At 40.7% G+C, this 17,343-nt stretch overlaps 1 protein-coding gene across 1 annotated transcript in view; it reads right to left on the bottom strand.

The window, feature by feature from the left end:
* ATP2C1 (ATPase secretory pathway Ca2+ transporting 1) overlaps positions 1–16,509 on the bottom strand; it is a 59,936-nt gene extending 43,427 nt beyond the window's left edge. The window contains exons 1-2 of the mRNA XM_026045511.1: positions 16,448–16,509; positions 15,236–15,457 (exon numbers count right to left, since the gene is read on the bottom strand). Of these exons, the coding sequence (XP_025901296.1) occupies positions 15,236–15,343 (108 nt within the window). The 5' untranslated portion in view covers positions 15,344–15,457; positions 16,448–16,509. The remainder of the gene's footprint in view (positions 1–15,235; positions 15,458–16,447) is intronic.
* Between the last annotated feature and the right edge of the window lie 834 nt (positions 16,510–17,343).

Genomic DNA, 17,343 nt, shown 5'->3' with positions numbered 1-17,343 from the left:
GGCCGCGGCGGCGGAAGGGCGGGGAGGAGCGCGCCGCGCCTCCGCCCCCACGGGCGCCGCGGGGCCGCGGCCGTTAGGCACAGCGGCCGTTGGGGGCAGCGCGCCCGGGGGAGGCGGCTGTTTGAACGCCCCTCTCTGGGGACGCCCCGGAGGCGCTGGCGGGAGACGCGGCGCCCGCCTCCACGCAGAGAGAAGCGACCCGCGCAGAGGAGGGAGCCACCAGCGGGGCCGGGCCCTGCACTGTGGAACTGCGCGTTTTCCAGGAACCCCTTCCTCCTGTCAGCACCGGCCCGTCCAACGTTTCTCTGTTTCTTTACTCATCCCCCGTGCTGTTCCACAGTGCCACACACGCAGCTGATGTTTTCAGAGCTGCCATGTACCCCGGATGAGACTTGTAGTCTAGAAGCTTTGTAATCACCAGGCAGATGAGCACGTTCTGTCCAAACATTAACCGAAACCCAAACTGTCAACTGAAAAATGTCAACTGAACGTTGAAGAACTGTAGCTAAAACCATCAGGAGATAAAACTACCCACTCTTAGCGTTTACCAAGTACCTCAAAAAAAAAAAAAAAAAAAAGTTCTACCAATTGTATTTACTTAGACGTTAAAAATGCTACTTGAAACAGTAATTCAAGCACTGAATACCAAGGTTTTTAAATAGTTATTTCCACTGAGATAATCTATATTTGCAGATAATGCATGCCAAATATGATGTAAAATGTGGTGCAATAAGGAAAACTGTTCTGACTTTGAAGGTCAAAACCTAATCCAGACATTGTAATTGCGGGCTTTACATCCAGTTTCTAAAGGAGTGTGACAAAACAGACATACACATACAATCTCATTGACATCCCATGATTAACCTGTCACCTTAGCTTTGTTTTTCATAAGCCCAGAGGAAACCCAAACCAGTCTTTGTCAGTTCACAAAGCGCCCTTGGCAGAAGCAAATTCTATCATTTTTAATTAAGCCTCCCAGACCACTTGTCTCTTGAATCCTCTGCCAAACAAGGTCAAGTTAAACACCCTGTTTGCTCTTGAACATTAGTTGAGTCATGAAAAAGTTTAAATTTGCCTATATATGGTGAGAAGTGGAGAAAAGTAACAAGTACTAATTTACAATGACAGCCTAGACACTTATATTTATGAATTCCATAAGAATTCCATAAAATATCCCACTACAGCTAGCTGGCACTGCCACAGGAGCAATGACCTCCCAAACTACCACTTCTGCTACCTTGTCTGCAAGGCTAGCAAAGAACCACCTCGAGCTACCTGCGGTACTAGTTAGGATGGCCCAGTTTCTGATGCACAAAGGACTAGCAAGAAAGCATTCATTTTGTTAAAACCGTTAGCTATTGCTTTCAGTATCAAATGTTACTAAAAATGAAAGTATTTTCATGAATAAAAAAAAATTTACCAAGCCTGAAGCTCTTAATACTCTTTGTATCCTCAGCATACCTGATTTTTTTACACTGCTGCGAGACGCTTGGGAGAGAAAAGGGGAACGTTTGAGCTTCATGTTTGGTACTAAAGCTATTGAGGTCTAAATTTATGTCTGATGTAAAGTTTGTCTGCTAAAAAACACCCTTTGTACGTGTGTCTTAAAAGAGGAGAGAAAAGTCAAAAGCAAACCTGACTGTACTGTGAGAACAAAAAGAGCTTCATCTCTGGGGCTTAATCTCTTTCATGTTAGCATAAATCTGCCAATCATGGGCACTCCTGTGATGCAACGAGGCAGCTCTGAAGCTCTTCTACATTATACTAGGGCTATATCTGTCCTTGAAGTTCTTCATATTACTCTTTCTGCTATATCCTACAGTGTTTATTAAACAATGCTCCAAGTGTTTTATCTTCATCTGCTGCTAAAGATAGTTTCCTGAAAAATAATTTAAAAAAAAAAAAAAAAAAAAAAAAAAAAAGTACTGACCTTAACCTGAGCTTAATACACAAGAGTGTTATGACAGCCTTAATATCTTCAGGAAGCCTCAAAAGGTGGGTAGCAAAGATACTATTAAAAAAACCAAGGTAGCATTATTAGAATAAGATTGGAGGGGGATAAAAATCTGAAATTGGAAAGGCTTCCTTTAGAGTAATCAGTGTAGTCAGTCATAAACACAGATTGCAAGGTAGTATGTGAAAAGAGACACAATCCTGACAGGTTTTAGAGGAAAAAAACTGAGCACGTTAGCAGTTCTTAGATCACCGGGGTTTTGTCTTTCTAGTGCACAGACTCCCAATTAACACAGAAGTGACCCTGCTCATCGTAGGTTTGCATTTAGAACAGAGTTCTCATGTATTCAAGCAGCCCCCAGGCTCAAGTGTTTTCCTTCCCTCCAGGGTGTTATCAGGTTTATACACTGAGCACCACCCATGTGTTCCACATCAGCAAAACAAAACAGAAAACACTCTGCTATCATCTTCCTTTCCCCTAGAAATATTACCATTTACTTCCTGTTGATGCTGGCCCTCAGTCAGACCCTCCCTTCTGTGAGCAGCTCTCAGCACAAGCAAACCACTAGATCATTTCAAGAGCACACAGAAGTTTGTGTGGGAACTGATTCACGTTCAAAGTAACCCAGCAAATCAATAATACAGCCTTCTCTAAATGAATCCATTTGTGCTAGTACACTAGGCAACCACAGAAGCAATTATGCAGGTACAGTCAAGAGGATGGCACACAGATGAGGAGCATGCATAGCAAATACAACTTCCTTACCTTTTGAACACCCCTGGAATTACAGGTCTGAAAGCCATTAATTCGATAAAAAGGAACTGGATAAATATATTTATATATATATATATATTATATATATACACACACATTATTACAAGAGTCTTGCAAAAAGGGAGAAAATGCTCATTTTACTTCTGAATGATATACAAAGGCAACCTCAAAGGTTCAAGTGTTTTAAATTACTTCAGTGGAATCAAGAGCATTTGGAAGTCTTGGAAAAGTTAATAGGCAATAAATGTGACATTTCAGATAGTACCACTGATCACTTGGAAGGGAAGAAAGGAAAATTCAGTCAAGCAACAAATAGATAGATGCTCACCTGCCACAAAACTACACATAAGATTAGCTTCAAGTGCATTTTAATCGTAAAGGGCACAATCAGTTCAACTTCATTTCAACCATTCTTTTGTGCTACAGCACTAACAGTAGAGTAAAATATATTTTAAGCATACTGCAGTTGTATGGTTTACAGTATGTAGATATATTTAACAAGATTATTCTGTTCAAGTCACTTTTCAGATCATAGTAGCACTTGAAATGTTCTTTTGTGCTTATTCTGAAGTGAGCTTCAAGATTGAAGATTTGGTTTGAACACAGAGATTTCTGATAGCAAATTTTATCAAGGTTGAGTGAAGTCTAAGAATTTTGTTATTCTCATGAAAAGTTTATGACTTCTTATGATTCAGGACAATGTTTGCCATATTTAAATATGTGCAAAAGCTTTCTCTAACACTTCAATTTGGAGCAGAAAGAAGGTTAAACATGTGACCCTTCCATCAAAATAGACATCACAACTACTTGCTTCGGGCATAATTCAAACTGCCCTCAGTATATAGGACACAAATCCTCTTGGTAGTGTGGACATCCCTTTGATTTAATTTGCCATCTCCTTTCATCCTCATCTCAAAAACAAACCAGTGCTTTCATAGTCCTCCGCAGAGTACTTACATGACTGGAGTCAGGCAGCAAATGCATGATACTGTATCTCTTCATTTATGCCCTTTTAAAATTGTTTCTGTCATTTTACAGCTTACACTGCATATTTCCCTCCAGATCATCCTACGACTGAAGGAGCAATCATCTCATCTCTGAGTAGGAAAAAAAAAAAAAGCTCTACAAAGTTTGAGTGTTTATATACATATTCAGTTCATTAAGTTTAAAAAAATAAAAATCATATCGTTTTCCTAGAAGAAACGAGTACTCGTTTTACTTTATAAATCTACACGTTAACATGTAAAAGAAAAAGCTGAAGTTTTTAAATTACTTTAACTCGCCTGCCTTGACGCTGTGCAATTATGATAATTAAGGAACTTTAGTTTATGGCAGTCCTAAATTAGATTTCACTCATTTAAAAATACCATTAAGTTTAATTTTCTCATTCCATCCCTAAATAGCATCCTTACAAGCGTTCTACATTCAGTGTGGGGGTACATCAGAGCAGTTTAATTTGATCTAAAATCAGGCTCTGTGATTCTTTCTCATCCCTCTTTCTCTGACACTTAAGACTTGTGCCAAGTTCTTGGCTAAGAGGGCTCTGCCCTCTTGCCATCCCTTGTTAATCCAGTTTGGGGAGCTGATCCATCCCAAAGCAAAGTCTACCTCAAAACAAAGAACAAAACACACTAGTGCACATGACTGCTGAACCCCAATGCCTGGCGTTGGAAGGTCAATGTGCTAGTAAGAGTCCTGTGGGAGCTCCAGCTTGAAGTCAGGTTAAACTGCCATGAACGCAGACATCCAAGAGAATCTGGATTAGCCCATCCTTCAGAGGAAGAGGCTAGATGGATTCCTCTTCCAAAGCGTAACACTTAACTGTTCTCTGAAACATGTCTCTGTGCTTGATGTCTTCGTCTCTCCTGCACTCTACACTCACCTGCTCTTCCTTCAGCTGCAGTATTTTGAAATAGCTAAAAATATCAACTGCTTGTTTTCCACAGAATGCCCTTCCCATAGGGCATATAAAGATCTTCAGCTCTTTGATTTACCCTTACTAGTCACATTTGAAGCTGACTGCTCCAGCACTGCAAGAAAAGCTTTCAGAGAAGGAGGTGCTTCCATCCCATGTAGTTAGGCCCTACCCACGTACTGAGGCTGGCAGCCCTTCTCAGTCTGTGGGCGAGGAGCTGACTGCACGTGGCCCATGAAGACGGCCGGGAGCCGCAGCGAGGCAGGAGCCGGCACGTGCTGTGAACCAGGTTACGGCGGGGTCCCCGCCGAGGCGGGCAGCTCAGGCCGCGCAACGCGGCCGCCGCGCGGGGCCCGAGACACCAGTGACAACCGCCCCGTGGTGCCGCAGACGCTGCCTGGCTGCAGAAGGGGCTGCATCCATCTCCAACGGGGCAGGAAACACCACCCTTCTGCCTCTAGCAGCTGTGTTATAGCAAGAGGGCCCCTCTTCTCCACACAGACATTCAGCAATTTAATGGTAAAGGATTATTTTCATTGGTGGTTGAAGTAGTTTAGCTTGAATTGGTTCAAGGAGAACGTACCAGAAATTTCAGCAATGCTGCCCGTATTACAGACACTGCCAAGTCTCGCAATGCTTCAAATTCTTTTTCACATTTCTTTTTCAAAACTGTCTCTAAAAGACTGAAGGTGATATTCAGTATGAAGCTGGCAATTAGTAAACAGATGTTCATCTAGGTATGAGACTTCAGCTCCTGGCAAGAATAGGATGTTTTGTCTGATAAAACACTTGGAAGCAAGGGGTTAGTTTGTATAAATTTATTTAGCCTCTCAGTCAAAAATTTTATCGAGTGAAAGCATAAGTTAGCTTTCCAAGTCAGGAAAAATTCATTATAAACTTTTATTTTACAGGACAGCCCACATTACATTTTCCTTTTTTAACTGAGGAAAAATTACTATGTGCATATAAATGAAAGTCTAGTCTTAAGAAGCTTCTTTTCCTCCCTTACATCTTTAAAAAGTGCTCTGAGGTCACACTTTTAAAGCCAATAGAGGCTACCGATAAGAGCAATTAACATTGCATGTCTCTATGCAATGGTTAATATGTGCTTTAAGGTTCAAAAACATAATAATAACTTGAAAGTAACTTAAATGTTGAAGTGAAAGTCTAAATCTGTATTGAAATAATTTCTTAAACATCTCCCATCCATAAGGCTGCAGGGTAACGCGAGCTTTGTAAAGCTGTATACCTAGACTGTAGAAAAATTAAACTATTAAAATATCAGAGCTTAACAAGGCTATTCTGGCCTGGTGCCGGGTTACAGGGCATCCGGTGCCTTCATGAGGAGCCAAGCGGCACCAGAGCAGGGAAGTTCGGGGAAGTTCAGCCTTGTACGGAGCCTCCTCCTCCCGGCCATCTGGCTCGCAGGGACGGTCTGTTCAAACCAGGCCTGCCAACTGCCTCTTCACAAGGAAAGCTGCTTTCTCAGTGGAATAAAGAAGAAAAAAAAAAAAAGAAAAAAACAGGCAGTTTTCACTCCATCTTTTTTAAGGGCCTCCTCCAACGTAATCCAGATCTACTGAGTTCTGAACATGCATCCCTATTTATAGGCTGGCAAAGACAGATCAGTGGAAAACTTGCTTTCTATTCTGAAATCTGCCTTACAGTACGTTACAACCTTAAAGATTCTATATGCTGTTAGGAAGCTCTTTAGAATGTGTTTATATCTAATCACTAAAATGTGGGCTTGAAGTTTATTTCCAGGCCCAATATTGAGCCTTTATGCAATGCTAGACCTCAAACTACAGTTTATTTAGTATGTTGAACATACATCACATTTCGTGTGTGTGTGTGTATGTATTGTGTAAATCAAGGCATTAACCATGTCCAATTCATTACTCATTGACATGTGAGAAATCATCTGTCCAGGGAAAAAAAAATCACTGTTGCTGGAACATGGAACTTTGCTGGATCATTGTTGCTGGAACACTGTTGCTCTTGACATGGTGGAAACAATGTGGGTTAACTACCAGTTCCCTCCGTGTGTATGCAGCAGGAGGCAAAATCTTGATTTTGCTCCTCTAAGTTTCAGAGCAGGAAATTTAGGGCATTTTCTGGTATATTTGGCTTACAGTAATCCTAGGATTTTTTAAGAATGTCTTCTATATTTGCTATGGTTTTCACTCCCAGTTGTATGCAGATTTGGTGGATTGAAATCTCTGGTTGTTCATAGCCTCAGTTCTTCCATAAATGGATACGGTGCCTGATACTGTTTTTTCCACTTCCTGGGAGAGATTACAAAGAACTTAAAATAAGCCAACTTCAGTGCTTCTAATAGCTTCTTTGGTGCTTTTCTCGTTGGTAGAATTTGTTATATCCAAACCCATAGTCTCATTGCAGTATTCAAAGGGAGGCTAGGTTTGAAGAAATTAAGCTTTGAAGAAATTAAGCTATTATATCCTACAGAATCTAATCAAGATACTACCCTTGGGGCATAGCTGAATGCAGAAGAAAGAACCTGAAGGAAAATAACAGGCAAACTGATAATTGGTAGGAAAAAGTAGAAAAAGTTTTTTTTTTTTTTTTTTTTTTTTTTTTTAAGAGTTGTCCATACCTTTTAAATTATGTTTTCTTACACAATAAGCAGGTTGTTTGTGACAAAAGGATTTTTTTTTTTTCAAAATTCTAGGTCATTTAATTCAACAAAGAAGTCAGTTTTGAAGAAAGTGAGTGACTTTATACATTTACATAGAATTTCACATGATCCTGATTTGAACTTCATAGTATTACGCAGTTAATAATGAACTTCATGTTTACAGCAGGTATATAAGCTCCTCAAGTACTTACCTTTAAGCAGAGCTAATTTCTGTTAGGTTTACCTGACTTTGACCCAGCTGGGTCATTTAGCACAGTAATTTCATTCAACCTTTTAAAATTTCTGTGTCATTATGCCTTGTTCCTCCTTGTAAAATTAGTCCTGCTCAAACAGCAGACCTCAACAGTCTGTCCTTGGAAAATTGAAGGGGTAGCTACATAAAATTTGTTCAGGTTTAAAATTTTTCAACATTAATAACAGCAACCTCTCTAAGTTCCCATACATAGGATTACTGTAATTTAACTTTTGATGTTAGCCATCACTGAGAATACCACACATTGCTATGAAGGGCCATCCCTATAATTAAGATTAGCCATGGCCAAATCCACCTTCCTGCCTTTGTTTAAATGGAGGAGTTGAGCCCGAAGCCACCTGTGCAAACTTCCTATGGGTGCAAAGAAAAGGATGTAAAGAAAGATGTGCATGAATATCGAGAAAAAAAAGGACAACCAAGAGTCACATCCCTATGTTATTGCTGCATTAATGCATTTCCAGTTGTTAGGATTTAATTTTACATCGTTATGACATTACGTGCTCATGACATAGGATGTTCCTGGAACTATGTAATGGCAGCAAATGTTTGCCTCTGCTGGCGTGGGAGGAGAGGAGGGGAAAAAAGGCTTCTAATCCCTGTAGCTAGAGAGAGGTGTTTGAAAAGCCAAAAAGCTGAAAAATGAAAAGGCCAAATAAAATTTCCTTTAAAAAAAATAAAAATGACAATCCAAAAGGTTAAGTCATTTCTGAAGCTGATGGGGTTGACAACACTAGAATTTCTATTTTTAAAATTGTCTTCATGGTTTTGTTTGTTTGTTTGTTTGTTTAGCATCTCAAGCATTTTCTGCTTTCATTTTGTTTAAAACACGGTAAAAAGTTAGGGCTGCTGTATTTCCCTCTGAGTTTCCTGGAGAGACCAGTGAGTGTGTTACCAGCTGCACAGGGAGCCAGGCCCCTCTCAGGCACGGCGCGAGTGCAGCATCCCCGAGAGCGCTCACTAGGGCAGGCTGCACACACTGTAGTAATTTATCAGCACATACAAATGGGACATAGCCAGAGCTTTTCAAAATCTGAAAGTCCAGAGGAGGAAAGGACTGGCAGATTAAGCATATAATGAAGCTAGTGACAGGCCCTGAGATGCAAATGTAAGGCAACAGTCTCTCATTAAAGCTAGTTACAAGAAATGCTGTACAATTTTAAGGGAAGGGGGGTTACTTTGGTAGAGCAGAACTGAAGAAATTCACTTAAGAATATAGAGATTATCAGCATTTGTTTGACTATCTACAAACTTTAAATGCTACCCAAGGTTTGTGGGATTTTTTTTTTTTCTTCTCCCATCTTTTGCTATTATTTCTGGTATCAGGTAAAGCATCAAGGTTCCTGCAATTAAACCTACCCTATCTATATTTGGCAATTGTATTCTCAGGATAAAAATGAAGGGAGCAAGATGGGCTGAGACAGAGGAATTTTTAATTCAAAAGATATCATCTGTATACAAATAAGACAGTGCAGGGTGATGGAATATTTCTCAACTTTGAAATCAGAACTCATGGCCTTAAATCCTTGTCTCACATTTGTCCTACACACCAGTCCTTCCAATATGCTGAGAAAGTCCGGCTTAGTTGCTCTTTAACTTTGCCACAATTCAGAAATCTAGTAAAATTTTTAACGGGAATGACAGCCAGGCTGCTCCCCTTCCACCCAATAGTTAAAGAGTTGTAGACCAGCATCGTGACTGAATTAGCTTGTTGCTAAGTGTAGAATCTGGTATCAATGGAGATGCCATCTATGAGTGTGAGTGAAAAGCACCCAACAGGATTTCAGAAAATGCAGTATCATTCTATTGTAAATGTTCATGAAGCAAGAGTTCTTCAGCCAACTATCTGGTTTAAGTAGGAATTTCAAAATTAGAACATTTGCAGAACTCCCAAAATATCACTACCTACAAGTACTGACTATTCAGTCTAATTTAGTCATCTTAAAATAAGGATGTGAACAGCTTAGATCCTCATTTAAAAGCTGGCACAATCCATGAACAGCTGGATGAACTGTTTGAGATGCCAAGGAAGTGCAGCTTCTGTTCCCTTTCCACAACGCTGCAGAGGCTCGACATCTTAAGATTAGGACCCTTGTTTAGCCTAATATTTGAAATAATTTAGCTGTTTGAATTAGTGTTGAATGCTATTTTCTTACAACAATACTGAAAACTACTTATTTTAAATATATATATCATATTCTTGAAAAAAACAACCTGCAGTGTGCCAGAGATACAACACTGGAGACATAAACTATAAACATAAAATGGGAACTCAAAAACATTTATGGGAAGGGGCAAAACAGGCAAGCTTCAATACCAGACAGAGTAATTCAAGAAGAAAATCTTCTTGGCAGGAGGGGAGGGTGAAAGAACCAGCTGAACCTCTGTGTGGAAAACTTCACCAGATCCTGACCACAACCTCCATGGCCCTGCTAGAGCAGGTCTCATGTATAGAAATGTACATTTGAATTCTGACACAGCCCCTCCTCGAGCATTCATCCCAACGGGCTTGAGACAAGCAACTGTGATTAAAAGGGCACCTGAGCCACTCCTGTCTATTAGAAGATAGAGAAAGGTTTTCTAAGGAAATTCAGGGAGCTGCAAGGAATGAGAACCATTTTGGCATGCTGGTATTAAGCATACGACTATGCATTAAACAATGTAATACCCCTCAGCCTCAAAGCAGTGCCAAGAATTTCAGATTTTAGACATACTACTCCAGGGAAATGACTTTGTGCATCAAAACAAGGAAGAAAGGAAGCTAGGGACATTATTTTTTCATTAGAGAAATGAGTCAGGTCTCCACTGAGCTACAAACTGCAGCACCTGAGTCATGCAGGACAAGCAAGACCTTTAACAGGCCATCCAAAATTTAATGCATGCATAATTTTTGCATACCAATAACTACACCACTCATTAAACAAATTTAGCTTTGTGTTTCTAAAGCCATCGTAATGAGGTTTTCATTAACAGCTATATAGATTTCTTATATGCCCTTGCGGAGAACTACCGTGTCATCTGTAATAACTGCTTCTTTTGTAGAGTGCTTATACTGGAAGCATTAGAGCCAGCTGCACTAATTATATCGCTAATAGAGACAAATTCAACCTTGTCCTTACACAGAAAAGAAACACCCAGAAAGCGGCTTCTTCCTAAAACCAGTGATAGTACTTGGACTACCAAACTCAGTGGTAGTACGAGCATTATCACTGTTACAACATAGGCAATAATAGATCTCATTTCTCCTAAACTATAACATAATAATGTATGCATTATTATCATTATTATACTGCCGCAGGACGCATTAAAAGATACTGTGAGTAGGAGCTTTCTGCTGCACCGTTTCCAGAGGGAGGCTGAGGTTTGTGGTGGAAGGTGCTGTTAATCTCAGAGCAGAGACCAGCGTAACCACCTGCAAGATCCTGCTGTGGGGTAATGTACCTTTTCAGATCCCTTTGCTGCATCATCAGTACCTCTTCTCCAGGCTGACCAGACATCTGAAATCTTTTCCACTTAAAGAGAGCCCCAAATCCCAGATTATGACTTAAAGACAAGAGAAGGCAGCTCTGCAGCCTTGCAGTTTCAGCAGCGATGCCTCACGTATGTTAGACGCAGTTACACACAGTAATGTAGATTGGCACTTAATGACTAAATTTAGAGACAACACAGAAAGGAGTATTTGCATTCACCACTGCCATTTTGAATAACTAATACTTTAAATAACTAAAAACTGAATAACTTTAATTCCTTAAAGCTGTAAGGAATAAAGGAATCCAAGCTGATTCCCTGTGTAGAAAAACCTCAGGAAAACAAAAGGCAGAGTGAGAGAAGAGTGAAGTACATAAGAAAACATCAGATAAGCTCTGTTGTAGGTGTTGCAAGAGCAACTGAGCTCTCTGACTTGCAAAGGTCCTGCTTGGTCACAGCAGTTAGGACACAGTCATTTGAAGGAAAGACAATTTGATATATTTGATAAGTTACCAAAACTGAATGGAGCTTTTCCAGCATATGAACCATGATGGTTCTCCCCTGCTTGATGTCTTTGATGAAATGCTTGGGGGAATTGTCCCCCAGTTTCTCTTGCAAAAAGCTTAAATTGGCTCCAACTGGTATTTTCAACAGGAAAATTGTACTGCCAGGTTTTATTTTAAAAAGTAACCTTGGAATAATCTAGAAAAGGCCTTTCTTTAAATGCTAGTTCATGTGTAATCAAACTATCAGAGGCAAAATTTAGGTTTTGCTTTGCCAAATGAATTGAACATAAAGGAAAGGACATAAGCCTCTCATCAGCTACAGCATTAAGCAAGCCACATACATAATTTCTGTCATATTTCATCTAAGTGGAGAGGCCTCAAACAAGGCCTTGAAATACTAAGTCTTTTATGTTTGACATAAAAATAAATGGCATGTTTATAGCTATACTACAGCTTTATCAGCAGGAGCAAGCAAGGTTTTCTGATTTATTTACTCAGAAATGAGCCTGCAGAGCTGACTGGAATTAGCCTGACATGCCGTTAAAACCACAAACCCATTGCACAGTTAGAGGAAAATTCATTTGCGGGGCTTTTGAGCTGCTCATTGGGGACTGCTGGCAGTTACTTCCAAGGCTCAAATTCATAGGGCTTTTTCCCCCTCAAGAGAAGCAGTTACCATACCAAAGCATAGCTTATATTTCAACTTCCTCTCTAGTATCTTCCTTTCTGTATCTCTCAACTTGCTTATTTTTTATTTCATGTTTATTTTTAGTTGGTGTCTTTTCAAGTTCCAGAAAACAATTTGTACACCATCTGTCAATGGCAGCTTCACTTGCTAGGCCAGAGTTTAGAATTACCTCATGTGTTTATTTCCTTACTAGAGCTGAATTAATATTAAACACCTCACACATTCTGAAGAACCTCATTATAATCATTACTATGGGAGAATTCAGTGTGTGGAATTAGATAAGAATTGTTCTTTGGAAAAAAAATCCCAATAAGAAATAGCTATACCAAGCTAAATAAAAGCCTTGTTTAACTAGGATTACATTTGAAGCTCAACTATGCTGTTAGAATGTCACTTAGTCTCAAAAAACCTCTAGCAAATGACATAAAAATGCATTTTCATGCAACTTCTATAAAGCTTGTCAAGAAGTTTTCATATTTTTATACTTTACAGCATCTAAGATTAAGTTAGAAAAGAAAGTTACTGAGTATCCTAAGTAAAACCCACTACTGGTTCATATCCAAACTCCTGTGTCCGATATGTTCAGCAATGAATAATTCAGAAAGATTATCCAAGAAAGTTAACAATTATTTAATACACTGCCAATATGGAAATAATCTCCCTAAACCATTGATTACTTTATACCCTGAAGCAAGCAAGTTTATCCTTGTAAGTCTGGATGTTCTTATCTATACACATCCTTCTTAAAATCTGTTAATCTCTTGGACTCTGTAAGATACTGTAGTAATTTCCACAATCTGCCTGCTCCAAACAATACTCATTTCACAGCTCTATTTCTTATCAAAACATTTGGTGTTTAATGATTTTGCTTACGCACGATCCTTCTCCCTAAAGTTTCTAAGCAACCAGTACACAGGATTTTCTGTTCTGTCTAGTTTCCAGAGTGAAAAGCAACTCATTAAAACACACAAAGGTGACAAAGGAGATTGAAACCTCTAAATTTATTTTAGTGTTATATTTCATTTGCAATGTTTGATCAGTGGACAAGTCTCCTGGCATGCATATATTTTCTCGAGTATCACCCTGAACAGCAGTGGTTCCACAAGCCCCATTACATTCACTGCATAATGTGGGGCAATAAAAAAGAAGGAAAAGTGGTAACACAGTTCATTTCACATCAGTCAAGGGGTAACAGTCTAATAACCCTGTGAATTCTTGCCTTAATTAAATTGATTTCTTCCAGCAATTTAGAGTTGCAGTATCAAAAGCACATCACACTGAAGATACAGCCCCACAAATGCAATTATTAAGATTAGCAACAAGTTACAGGTGGCTCTCCGTATCATTCAGCCCTGCCAATGCATGTTCAAGTTATAATTCATCTACACATCCTTTGAAGTTTAGCTGTCGGGACAAACCTTTGAACAACTCAAAGTTAATAGTCAACTCGGGCCACTTCCATCCTCCAGGGGCAGTTCTGCCTCCGTCACTGCACGAGCAGCACTCGGAGCATCCGGCCAGGACCGTTAGAACAGCACACAGGAATAGCACAGCCAGCAAGAACCCATCTGCCTTCCTGAGCTTAAATCTAACACATATTGAGAAAGCAACAACAGAAATGTGAAAAAAAAAAAAATCAGTTATTCATCTGCTGATAGTATTTATTAAGAGAAATTGAGCTGGTATTACGCAAGCAATTCCCCAGGACTTACCCTGCTAGATAAAAGAACACAATTCCCAGAAATAAAAGCCTACTTTGAGCACACAGTGCCAGGCTACCTGCAGAGCTCAAGTGCACTTTCCACCCCTGTGTTTGCAGAGCCAAGCAGCAATGTTATTATTTGGCGAGTGTCACCTTGGCCAAGACGGGACAAGCCCAGTGAGAAAGAGAGTACATTCCCCTACCCAAACAAAACAGATTCCGCCCCTTTCTTCCCCAGAGTTACAGCACGGGTACTTGTGTCCAGAGGAGATCATGTTAAAGGAATGTGCCTTTTCTGCCTGCTGACTTCTTGTTTAGTCAAGTACGCTGGTCAACACTGTTTGGTGCACATACACACACATGCACAAAGGAAAAAAATTAACTCTTTCAAAGGAGGGCAGAATTTCAGCTCTTGTTATGGGCTTCTTATGGATGCTAATCACAGAGCTTAATATGGAGCATGCACTGAATGAGAAAAAGTCTAAGGCATCAGAGACGGCCCAGCTCTGAACTCCCCCCTTCTCTCCCTGCTTCCTAAATAGGCTCCATTTCTTTCAAAAAAAGAACAGCTCTGAATAACAATTCCTTTCCCCTAAGGATATGCATATGGCATTGAAGCCAAGGAAAAAGATTAAAGGAACTGAGTTATAAGGCTAACTGACAAGTGCACAACCTTTTATTTAGCAGATTTAACCAAGGGTCCAAATACTGACCAGCCCCTTCACCTGATCTCAGGTTTGTCAGCAAGGATCTTGCAGTGCTGGAGAACAGAGCATAATGTTTCTAGTTAAAAGAAAGGATAACACAAGCTTCTCTTATACACATATTTGAGAAATTTTTTTCTTCAATATATCTCCTTTAGTGTAACAAGCAGGTTCAAGACTATCAGATGCAGAAATAAATTTAAGTTTCTTCAGCCAGCTAGGGTGGTGAAAACTGATTCAAAATGAACTGAAATTACACTGAAAATGGTGCATAATAGCGCTGAAATATGGATTTTTTTGATGCTCACTAGACATGTAATGACTACTTAAACCCATACGGTCTCGGGCCCAATTGCTTTAAGTAGCTTCCTCAGTCACAAATTATTATTTCTCAGGGCAAATTTTCTCCAAGTCACAGAGCTTATATTTTTGCAAAAATAAACACACATGCCATTAATTCAGGATATTGGAATTTAGACAATCCTGCAGTTAAACTTCCAATTCTCGCCCTTTAAGATATAGGTAGGTTACCCAGGGGGTTACATCTGAAGCATTTTTTTCTATTTCTTTTTCTTTTCTTTTTTCTTTTTTTCCCTGGGATGGGTAGCGGGGAGTTACCTTTTCTTGAATCCTCTTGTCTTTCACTGTAGATACAAGTTTCCAGATTGCACGGAGCGGACGCTTTACGAAATAGGAGATGAAAGATTTTTGCAGAAGATTATCCATAATTTCAGCAAGTCTTGTAACTGAGCAGTCAAAGAAGCTTCCATGAATGGATTCTGAGATCTGAATGCCCGTTTTCTGTCCTTGGATGTTGCAAAATTCGCTTCTGCAGAGCAACTGGTGAAAACCCACACATCAAATGCAGAGCCCGCAACAAATGAGCAGTGTTAAAATGCCACCAGGAGGGTGTGAGCTGGGAGGAACTGGGAGGCAGTTCCACCAAATGCAAATCATTTCCCCGTCTCTGCGCTGTAACAGTCCTACTTCTGGTAAGAATATCCTGCTCAAAAATAGAATAATACTGACTAGGTCCTGCGTTTCTCTGCCCCTCTCATCACAAAGGATAAACCCTAATGCCTCCTTAAGCTTGTTCAGCTGCAGTAAAGAGGTTAGCAAACTGCTCTTTCCAGCATATTTTCTCCCTCTTCCTCAAGCTGTATTTCACCAACTGCGCTCTCTGGTTTCACTTTTGTTCCGCATGCAATCCTGTTATGTGGATTCCGGCCAGATTAATGCATTCTTTCATTCCCTACTTTCTAAACTGGAACTGCAAGGCACCAGTTACTGGGCATAACAATGTAGGCTTACATAAAGCCTGGGCTGCAGTCAGGGCCCTTGTCTCCAGCCATACCTGCAAGCTCAGTTCCTTTTAGGTCATTACATTTCTATTTCTCTGAGCCCTTATGCAGTCTGCACATTTGATCAGCAGACAAGTAGCGTTTGCCTGGCTTTTACAGTGACTACAAAAGCAGGGAAGCAGCTTTGCAGCAATTACCATCTTAAACTGTCTTCTTGGGTTTCAGAATTACGGAAAGGTTGGTTTGTTGCTGCTGCTTTCGCACAGGGGAGTCCCAGCGGGAGGAGCTGGCTTCTTACCATGGTTAGACAATTCATCCTCCCTACAGCTCCACAGCCACTGGGTATTAACTGAGCAAAAGCTCTCCAATCTTTACTCGTGTGTTTCTAGCTACAATAAATGCAGAGCTCGCCTAACACTATCCAGTTTTTCCAGAAGCTATTAAATACAGGTGCCAAACACTAAGCAGCTAGAGCTACATTATGGGCTTTCTGCACACTGCAAGAGGGCAAAGGAAAACATTTCCTTACCTTAACAGCACTCTTGATGGAAAATGACTGTTGTCCTGGGGAAATAATACTGCTTTTCAGGCCTGTTCAGCTTTTCCCTTTAAGGTTTCTTAGCTAAGAAAAAAATAAAATCTCTGAATGGATGCAAGCAAGGATCCAGGAAGGATTTTAGTGCTTGCTTTGCGCATTAGCTCATCCCACGCTACTCGCACATGTTCTTCCCTGTAGATAGGGGAGGTTGACAGAGGCAACCGTCCTGACATTTCATGCTTGGACTCCTGCCCTCAGCAAATGCATTTTATGTTCCTAAATGACTGCCTGGCTGCTTACACTCCAGCCCATCTGTTTGGATGGCACCAGGCCCGCCTACAAGGTGATCCTCCAGTTTCCCTTATGCAGAGATAGGAGCCCATTTGAGGCTCTCTGCACAGTTCTTCACCTGCCCTCACTGGGGTACACGGCCCTGCTGAGGCAGGAGTGCTGCCCCTCTGCTCTAGCTCATTTGTTCGCTCGTGTGTGGCTCCGACCACCTGGACAGCCAAGAGGAGGAAAACGGGAGTCATGAGCACGGGAAGCTGCCAAGTGCCCGTGTTGCTGTGAAGGCAGGAGGGGCTGAGCAGAACAGAGGCCCCTCAGAGCACGAGAGCCTTCATGGCCAGCACGCTGCCAAGTCAGCATCGCTGTCAGCACAGCGGGGATGAAGGTAATAAAGCTGCAGCACAAGCCACAGACAAGCCACATTTACAGTCACAGTGCTACCTTTTATGCCAGTTCACCAAAAATCACTGAAAATCGTGCTGTAGGTGTGTGCAAAGTTCTGAAAGACCCTATCAAGCTCTGCCAGAGTAATGGACCCCCTCTCTGCAGGCTCTCTGCAGGCTCTGCTAAATGGGGCTGTTGCAGCTACTCTACACCCA

The sequence above is a fragment of the Nothoprocta perdicaria genome, unplaced genomic scaffold (assembly GCF_003342845.1).
Source record: "Nothoprocta perdicaria isolate Ctin4 unplaced genomic scaffold, notPer1 scaffold_40, whole genome shotgun sequence".
Taxonomy (NCBI): domain Eukaryota; kingdom Metazoa; phylum Chordata; class Aves; order Tinamiformes; family Tinamidae; genus Nothoprocta; species Nothoprocta perdicaria.
Note: the sequence above shows the minus strand (reverse complement) of the source record. Positions and strands in the feature narration are given on the sequence as shown.